Source organism: Spinacia oleracea, chromosome 1 (genome assembly GCF_020520425.1).
Source record: "Spinacia oleracea cultivar Varoflay chromosome 1, BTI_SOV_V1, whole genome shotgun sequence".
NCBI lineage: Eukaryota > Viridiplantae > Streptophyta > Magnoliopsida > Caryophyllales > Amaranthaceae > Spinacia > Spinacia oleracea.
The window spans coordinates 80,096,378-80,106,582 of record NC_079487.1 but is presented as its reverse complement, the minus strand read 5'-3'; the positions used below and the strand labels follow the sequence as shown (position 1 = coordinate 80,106,582).

Genomic DNA, 10,205 nt, shown 5'->3' with positions numbered 1-10,205 from the left:
AGGGAGAAGATTAAATGAAGTTATACTAGAACAGGTAGTTGATAGCCATTACTTACAGTGGTTGAAAGTAATTAATGTGACTCACATTTCCCAACGTTTTTACGTAAGTTAGTAAATGAACTTCAAATCTTTACGTTTGGAACCCCAAACTACCAATTACCTAGGTTTGGTATACGATGATATATTCCCGTATACTTTTTAAACCGGTATGTACTCAAACAAAACAATACAAACTTATTTATATACACACTTATAAATACTCCGTATCACACCTGGACCATAAATACATGAAACATATATGTGTTATACAAAAGGTTTAGTTAATAAACAATCGTTGAGAGTGTGGATTGTTTGGGACTCTGTATTCAGGAGGTTGAGACTGCATAACCTTGGGAATGGTACTTCATGGGGATAAGACAATGACAAACTTGGCGTGGTAGTTTTTAAGTTTTGTAGGCGGGAATTGCGGACCATACCCCCGATGGGTAGTTACGTATAGAAAGGCAGTTTCATTATAATAATAAAGGTAGTTATTCATTTCCACATTATTTGGATAAGGACGGACCCAGGGATCGTCTTCTATAAATAGGAGAACACATTCACGTTTATAGAATGCATGTATTGGAGAAATACGATAATAAAATGGCATCGTCCGCAAACTCAAGATGGTCTGGCGTCCCTCATAGACCCACGGCGGAAGAACGTGCCATGGAAGAAATTAATGCAAAGGTGCAACAAATCAAGGAAGCGAAAATAACTCAACGTGACTGCATAAAATCAACAATGATAAGAATGAGGTGGGAAGGGAATAATCGGGCTGAGACCCTTTTCAAAGATTTGCTACAGAGGTATGACGATGTGGAGCAAGGCGTTGATGAAATGAACAAGGTAATGGAGAATGGGATACGAAATTGCAAAGAACATATACATCGACTCAAATCCATGCAACGTCATTTCTTTACATCGCTACACCAGGCGCTGCGTATCGGTGGTCATGGGGATCATTGTGAACATATGAAAGAAATCATTGAGCAATATGACGACGCAGAACAAAGGGTGATTGATCTTAATATAGGAATTGAGCGTATCAAGTCCCCTACGCTTGCTCCGTGAGACTGATTATTCCCTTCGTTAACGCAATTCCGTATGTTTGCTAAAGTAAGGTGTGAAGCATTATAAGTAGTACATATTAATAGTAAGTTAGTGTGACGCAGTGTAAGTTGTAAATGTTATTTTAAAAATTGATGTCATTGTGTACAACTGTGTAATGTTAGTGCGTCTTTCTGTTTATGAAATTAGGCTTTGCAGATGTGTGTAAGTGTGTCTTATGATAAGTGATTGCAAGTATGTTAAGTGTTTGCAACTATTTAATGAACCATATTGTGTAATTACCATTTGTGGGTAATTTTATTGTAATTTTCGATAAACGCCTTTGTACTCGACTACGAATAATTTTCATACGGGCTACTTAATACTCGACAATCCTATCTTTTCGTCAACATTTAGTGTAACGAAGGGACGCTGTCTGGTAATTTCTTTGGGGGTCTTTAATAAAGCTGAAATGAAATATTAAAGCGTATTAGGTTGAAAATCGCGCGAATTGAATATCATAACTGACAACAAAGGTCAGCAGTTTGAAGAAGATATAAAGTTTGAAGAAGATATAAGGTTTCTTAAGTGTAAATGTTGGCGTCAGTAAGTGTGAGTATATTGTGACGGTTGATTATCTATATTGTGACGGTTGATTATCTAAATAATATAAAACCGAAGAGGTGGCGGTTTTGTGACCGTTACATCAAATCCTCTATAAATAACACTTAGTATGAGGGAGATATTCAAACACTTCATTCTCTCTTCACATCTCTTCACAACAAAGCATTTCATTTGCAAAATGGAATTTCCACCAAATGCATACCCCAACGTCTGCCCTAACCACCATTACCGTTATGATCATGTCGCACAACACAAAACTGCTCGCAAACCAGATCTCATACAAGAATTCGAGATCGACCTCGCGGAAAAGTACGGCCATGCGGTGGTTGCACCAGACCAACACGGTGATGAACAGCCCACGAGCGTCGATATTGTTGCAGGAGATGAGAATGTAATGGGTATCATATGGTCTAAGATGGACAAGCCAACTAGGGCTAATTCAGTGTTCGCATGCAAGAAGTGGGCCATGGAACTGATCAATCAATACTACCGCCCCAACTTCGACTGCAGATTCTCCGAAAGAGTACGTACCGTTAATTTTCGATACTATGAGATCCTAGAGTACAAAGAAACAAATGGCACTTACACAAGGATTAAATATAAGTGCGTCTGTGACCTGTGGAAGGAAGCATCAAATCTCTTCTACCCTAGGGAAACGCTGCTCAATGTACCAAGTGACATTGATTTCAATAATTTCGATCAAAGTGGGAACAATGCAAACTACAATTGGAGGATTCAGTGTGGTTCCATGTAATGTCTTGGAATTGGAATTCTCTACCCATTTTCGTTCTGTTATTTCAATGTCATAGTTTTAGGTGTGTGATTGTTTTCTTTTCATCTTATGTTTTGCTTAATTTTATTTAAATGCCCTAGTGTGAAGTGTGATTTGGTGTGTTTGTCATCCTCCTTTAGATTATGTTATTGTAATGTAACGGTGTGATTTGGTTTAATAACTATGATTGCTAAAATGAAGTATTTTTTTAAAATTTGTATAATGGTAATTAGGTTTTCAATAACGAACGACAAATAACACTAACAGTTTCAAAGGTCATGTTATAATTTCGTCGAATGGTCTACGATCACCCTTATTCCATAGGCATATGGTACCATTGAGTAAAGTAGTACCAAACCAATGAACAACACATGTTTGGTACTGTTTATATTGCGACAGAGGTACCAACGGTATGTTTGGTACTGTTTATATTGCGACAGAGGTACCAACGGTATAATTTTTTCAAATTAAAGGAATAGTGTAAGGTTAGCATAACGAAATATGGGTGTTTTTTATATTAAATGGATAAGGTGGCAGTTACGTGACGGTTAAAACAGGCGCTCTATAAAGAACACTTCGTGTGAGGGTTATTTCCATAAACTTCAATGTCTTCACAAAGCATTTCCATAAACTTCATTGTCTTCACAAAGCATTTCATTCGAGAAAATGGAAATTCCGCCAAATTATTACCCCAGAGTCTGTCCTAACCACCGTTACCGTTTCGATTATACGGAACAACACAAAACTGCTCGCAAACACGACCTCATACAACAATTCGAGATCGACCTCGCGGAAAAGTATGGCTATGCGGTGGTTGAACCAGACCAACACGGATGTGCGAAGTCCAAGAGCGTCGAAATTGTTGCCGGAGATGCTAATATAATGGGTGTCATATGGTCTAAGATGGACAAGCCAACTAGGGCTAATTCAGTGTTCGCATGCAAGAAGTGGGCCATGGAATTGATCAATCAATACTACCGCCCCGACTTTGATTGGAAATTCACCGAAATAGTACGTACCCTTAATTTTCGATACTATGAAACCCTAGAGTACAAAGAAACAAATGGCACTTACACAAGGTTTAAATATAAGTGCGTCTGTGACCTGTGGAGGGAAGGGTCAAATACCTTGAACCCTAGGGAACCACTACTTAATGTACCGAGTGACATTGATTTCAATAATTTCGACACAAGTGTGGGGAATGCAAACTACAGTTGGAGGATTCAGTGTGGTGGCATGTAATGTCCTGGAAGTCTGGCCATTTTCATACTATTATTTCAATGCCATAGTGTTAGCTGTGTGATTGTTTCATATTTCACAAATGTATTGCTTTAGTTATTTTTTTAATTATCCTGTGTGTTTGACATCCTCCTTCAGCATAATATTTCCTTTGATTTGGTTAGTGTGAATGTAAAAGTGTGATTTGGTTTGTTTAAACATATGTTTATGTGTTGATTCCAGATTACTCTACAAACAATACACAAGATCACATTTTTCAACTTTCAAATTCAAATTAACGAGAATTAACCACAATAAAAACCCAACTACCGAACTTGAAACCGAATTAACCAGCCTGTCGAACGGGTCGGACCTGACTCAGGACTTGATATAACCTTTTTATCCTTTATAACAATAAACACTGCTGAAATGAAAAGTAGTTATTCACTAAATTCATAAACACCGCAAATTTTGATTACTGAGGTCACCGTGTTTGCGTACTGTTTTGTCTAACTCTTAATCATCCAACTTTCGTAGCAACAATTACTAATGTTCGTGTGGTACATATCTGATCTTGTTTGGTACTAAATTTATGCTTGGTACCATGCAAAGCCGGAACAAAGCTCAGGATGTACCAAACTCGTAGATTGTACCCAAACTTTTCTAATAACGGTACAAAACAACCTACTAGGTATCACAACACGTACCAAACTCGTATTGTAAATCTTTAATGCACGATACAAAGCATACCACAAAACTTGCAAAACATACCTGCAAGCAATGAATCCCATCTCCTAGAAATAATGTGAGTATCAAAAGACAACAACTATGATTAAGTTCACGCGTTAATCACATTTCAAAATTTGACCAGATAAGTGTGCAATTGTTTTCTCTGTTAAAAACCCTAAACGTTAGCAGAAGAAGCACGACCAAACATCAACGAACTGGGCAGTGGGTTGCAACGATTTGGGGAAGAAGCGGGCGGCAGGAGTTGAAATCTGAATTCAAGTGAGACAAAAACAGTGCCCTCCGAGCTACATTGATGTCCCCCTGTCCCAAAACAAGTTTGAAAAGACAACTGTAAGTTTATAATGTGGGGGTATGGCACTTACAGTTACAACAGTAGAGGACTTACCACATGCATCGTCTTTGTAAATGCCCTTGCACTTTCCTGGATAGCCATAAGCATTACTATTCCACACGCATGACTACAAAGCCAAACAAAACATATCAGTAAGACTTAAGGTGGTTACTCGACGATGAAAAGGTAGCATAAACAGTACTTGTCGTTGTAGTCAGGGAAGCTAATGGAGTCCAAGGGCCAAGTATGCATTTGCTTCAACTTCCAAACAAGAGCTGCATTATACTGCGTGTCCCTCCAATGTAGAACGTACTCCACAGCTGCTATCTGGAATGAGGAGACCGTATTATGTTAGTACAATAAACTGAGTGAAGTCAATGTTCTTAAACTCCCACCAAACCAGGTTAAGATACCAATTTTTTAACATCCCCAGAATGCTCGGAAGCAGGATTAGTATACATGCTGTCAATGAACCATATCTTCTGGTCTTTCAGTGCAAAAGCAACACACCACCAATGTCCGTTGTCCACAACTGGAACATAGACCTGGACATGATAATTACAAATTCTTACAAATCGCATACCTGTGTGTCGCGGACAATTAATACACCAAAAACTAAAATAACAAATTGTACAAGGACGTTCCTCAAAAAGAAGACAGATCCCGAACTGACCAAATAGAGAGCAATCATTCAACGTAAAAGGCATGTAGGAACTTATTTCCAAATCCTAAAAATACGGCCTCATCACTCAGTTATTAGTCCGAAAATAGTCAGACACATGTTGTTGGCATATAATCAGACATATAAACATGGAGTAAAAAGACTAATTAGACTTACCACAGATATATCAACTGACACAATCTTCTGGAGAGGGGTGGACCACTTCTTCAGCAGACCAGCATATGTTTCCCTCGTCTTTAATTTCTGATACTGTAAAGCACAGTAACAAAATAACTAAGCAACCTCGTACGCTTACTGTATTGATTTCATTAATGGTGAATATTAGGAGAACATAATATTAGGAGAACATACCGCAAATGAGGAGTCCAGCATGATTCTGCGAGAATTCGTTGGGTGTTCCAGAGCCCATTCCCTGTTGTATATGTTTGCAACGGCCCGAACGTACTGGGAATGCACGTACTCCCTAGGACGCACAACCGAGTAGCACATCATCCGATTTGCATCATTACCATCACACTCGATAAGCATGGCCCCCCTGCAAACATAAAATACAGATATGATACAAGTGATTATCATTACATAAATGTACAACGTACATTAGTGTATACAACGTACTTAAGTGTTACATGAGTAAAAGTTGTAGAACGTACTGCTCTTTCCCTTTAGGATTGTATGACTCCACATAAGCTACTACGTCACTCTCAAGTTTTGTCATTCGTACTCGCGTCTGCCGATAGCGTGTTTTTGGGTTTGTTCTCGGAATCCTTAGGATCAATTTCTCCCGTGGTCCTTCTTGGTCATCAGTTTGGAGATTCTCATCAGTCGTGTTCCCTTCAGTGGGGTTATCTTGACTGGTGTTCTCTTCACTGTTCTTATCTTCAGGGGGGGTTCTCTTGAGCGATGTTCTCCAAGGGCGATGCTGCAACCGTTCCTTGCACAAGACCATTAGCCGGTCCCTCATCATCGTCATCATCCCTATTATTCGGCCCCCCATCCTTGACGCCACCATCCTGCTCTTCCGGCTCCTCAACATTCTCCTCACCATTGTCTTCACCATCCTCTTTGTCTTCAACTACACCCAGCTGTCCCACCTTCTCCGATGACATTCCATCTGGAGGTGGCCCGTCACCAGCTTGAACCTGTACGTGCTGTTGTGTCTGGTCGACCGGGTGCTTGCTTGTTTCTGGGTCAGTTGCTACTACACCAACATCATCAGCAGTGTGGACCAAAGGTACATCACCGTGGCTGACCGGGTCTAGGGGATTCATAACTGGCACACTCACATGAGGGCCCACAAATACACGTCCCCCATCAGACGGTTGCAACTCCACATCGAAATCGTCATCGGCATCCAACTCTGTAAGCACCTTATTCACAGACTGGTCCAACGGCATAGCCACACCATCAACATCTATCGTCAAATGATCGGTAGCATGATATGACCTCATTCCTCTTTCACGGGATACGCCCCGGCGATCTTGCAATAATGGAGCAAGCTGCCCCATAACCTAAACAGAAAAATATGTAAAGTAATTCATGCACACAGAAATGACTCCTCCAGACCTTGGTGAGTACTATTTTTTACTAGTTAAACATATATGCCTGTTTATCACTAACACTCAGTATTTGAAAATTATCCCACTACAAAGAGTACCAAACAACATCAATATCATTCATATGGTACACCTAAAGACATTTATGAGTACTATTTGAAACCCTAAAACATTTTTGGCTATTAATCACTAACATCAACATAAAATTGAGGAAATCGTTTAACTTCCCATACCATCTCTGTGACCTCCTGAGCTAGGGTGCGTCTCCATTCTGAAGAAGTCATCTGTGCTACCATCTCAGCAACCTCTACTACGGGAGACCGTCTACCCTCCCTGTCGTAAAGGGGATGAGGATCCCCGTACACAACATCAACAGTCTGGAAAGATTATAAAAGGAATAGATTTCAGTCAGATTAGATAATACAAAATTTAATATGACAAATACGACCAACTAACAACCAGTTACCCACCGTAATCCTTCCATAATCTTCACTCGCTTTCCTATCCCGATTCTTGGCCTCATCCACTTCCTCCTGTGTCCAGACTTTGATCCTGGGAAACGCATCCCATCTCACAGGATGCCTGCATAAATGGTCTAGGTAGAAAATCTGTAAAACAAATCCACTTTCAGATAAGGCACTGTAATAGAAGACAGGATACTAACACCACAACAATAACAGTATTAACCTTTTATATAATTTAATACATTAAATATTTCAGTAAGATAGACGCACCAGCAAAAACAACACACAACCACCAGTCCCAGCGGCATACCCCTGATGGTCTATCTTCCGCTGACAGGCGTCTCCGTAGTCTAAAAGCCATGTGTGACAAAACTCACACCAATTGTACAGTGATGCATTCTTTGCCACGGAAACTGCACCTAGCAATTTTAAAGACATGTTACCCCCATCGGTAGAAGGACATAAAATCTGCCCCAGCAACACAATCATGAAATTTTCCATGAACGAGGCCCTATCACGCTGATTAGCCAGGGGCTTTATCTTTCCTTCACCGTCAACCGGCCCTGCCAATTCCTTTACAGATTTCGCTATGATTATTGTGCTCTTTGAGGTTGATGTATTCTTTTCACCATACTTGAGGGCCATCGCTTTAAGGGTGCCTGGAGGAAGATCAGACTCCTTCACTGGCACCGGAAGACCGCTGTTCTGGAATCCGAATACATATTCCCAATGGGAAGCAGTTATCGGCAACACATGGCCGTCCCCTCCAACAAGGTAACTGTTACCCCCATCCAATCGGGACATCAGCCAGTAGCACAGCTGCCTAGGTAGCTTGGATATTTTCAAATCCAACATCCCCCCGAAACCCATTTTCCTAACGCAACTTCTCCTTGACTCATCAAAAGCAGCAATAATCTTAGAAAATGCATCCGTGCGACAGATAACGCTTGGTTGCTACACATAATAGTTTAAGTAAAAACCTAATCAAAATACACAATTCATCTTTAAATAAAGGATCAATAGTACCTTCCGACCACAATTAGCCCGCTGAGTAGCAACTACCACGCCGTGAAACTTCGCATACTCACCCCTAGACATAGGATGTTTGGGAATCGGTACCTAAACATGAAAAAAACATTACCATCAACTACGTAGAAAAAACATTATTATACCATAAAAATCCTTAAAAACAATGAATAAATTTCAAAATTATATACCCACACAAACATCCTCCTGTTATTCCCTCTGATTGCCTTCTGTTTTGCAGGGGGCTTTCCTTTTGCTACCCCTGTTTCATCAAACTTCCTACCCATCTGCTTCATCGCAGGAAGTATCGTCTTCTTCACAGGTCTCCTTCCCTCGTCAACATCATCATAATCCTCTCTACGCCTCTTCCGCATCATCTGCAGATGTGCCTTCTTCTTCAAAGCATTCTGCCCGACCTCCTTCCAACTCTTCCCTCTTTTCTGAACGCGAACAACAACATCCTCTCCTTCATCTTCATACCCACCATCCATATATTCACCGTCTTCGTCTTCTATATCTTCTTCCTCCTCTACTTCATCGTATGAAATAACCCTCCTGCTTTTAGCAGATTGCCTTTTCTTTGGCGCACGTTTCACTGTTCTCTGGCATAATTCATCCTCGAATTTTTCGTCCTCATATATCTCATCCTCATATTCATCATCTTCAACATCTTCATATGCATCCCCGTCAAAAACAGATTCTTCACTGTCATCCCCAGACAGCGATCGCCCTTCCTCATCTTCTTCCATTTCTTCATCGACGACAGGGTCTTTGCCCTTTAGCTTACTATTCCGAGCAACTTCCACGTGTTTTTCCTTAAAAACAATATTGAAATACATATCTTGTTAATAAAAGTATAACAGTATACATACTATCAATTATCACCAAATACGATACACTCAAAAAAAGAGCAGTGACACTCACCCTAGGTTTGCTGCTGCTACCACTTTGTCCCTTGATAACCATCCTACAAATACAATTTTACCAATCATTATACCATGCATACCTTCGATATAACAGTACCAAACACATTGATAATTTAGGTTTGGTTCCAAAGAAAATACCAAATCATATATCCTTTAGTTAAATGTATCAACATATGTAATATTTTCCATTTGGTACCAGATCAAGTACCAAACAACAATCAAACAAACAAAGGTAGTTTTAAAAGCATGCCATCACACGAATTAAACATTGATCAGGCACCCCTTCATATCAGTTTAACTTTACCTAAACGAAGGCTTATCAAATTACTTAATTCGACTTGGAAAGTAATTCAACAACAAACATCAAAGTATAGAATTCGCATAATAACCACAAAGTAACCACTAATTAACCCCAAATATGAAAATTCCATAAAAATAGCTACTTCATCACTAAATTAAATATACACTTAAATTTCCATTAACAACAGCTACTTCAAGTAATTAGAACATAATTGTGAAAAAAATTCACTTTCAATTCATCAGCAACACAATTGTCAAACAAAATGGTGAAACCCTAAAAATCAAATCAGCCCCAAAAAACTGTGAAAACAAAAAATATTACCAAAACAAGAACTAAAGAACAATTCATACAAAAATAAATTAACTTCACCTGGAAAGTAATTCAGAAGTTCCTTAGTTAACAAATATCACCAAATATAATCGCCCTGGCAAACACCCTTTTTGGACTGTATGAATTGGAAACCGGTCAC

The 10,205-nt window shown here is 39.6% G+C and overlaps 1 protein-coding gene across 1 annotated transcript; it reads right to left on the bottom strand.

The window, feature by feature from the left end:
* Window positions 1-4,479: 4,479 nt before the first annotated feature.
* On the bottom strand, window positions 4,480-8,368 carry LOC130466192 (uncharacterized). Its single transcript, XM_056834890.1, has 7 exons — window positions 7,754-8,368; window positions 7,490-7,627; window positions 7,253-7,396; window positions 5,198-5,329; window positions 4,987-5,111; window positions 4,839-4,911; window positions 4,480-4,753 (listed from the first exon to the last, which is right to left on the bottom strand). Exons 1-7 carry the CDS (start codon window positions 8,351-8,353, stop codon window positions 4,640-4,642), a joined length of 1,326 nt encoding a protein of 441 aa, XP_056690868.1. The 5' UTR covers window positions 8,354-8,368; the 3' UTR covers window positions 4,480-4,639.
* Between the last annotated feature and the right edge of the window lie 1,837 nt (window positions 8,369-10,205).

What these genes read in the sequence shown, in the direction of transcription:
- LOC130466192 (XM_056834890.1), bottom strand. Translation starts at nt 8,353, where the DNA reads ATGGGTTTCGGGGGGATGTTGGATTTGAAAATATCCAAGCTACCTAGG. An exon ending in CTGGGGATGTTAAAAAATTG is followed by an intron (nt 5,112 to 5,197) that starts GTATCTTAACCT and finishes TCCTCATTCCAG; the next exon opens with ATAGCAGCTGTGGAGTACGT. An exon ending in TTACAAAGACGATGCATGTG is followed by an intron (nt 4,754 to 4,838) that starts GTAAGTCCTCTA and finishes GTTTTGGGACAG; the next exon opens with GGGGACATCAATGTAGCTCG.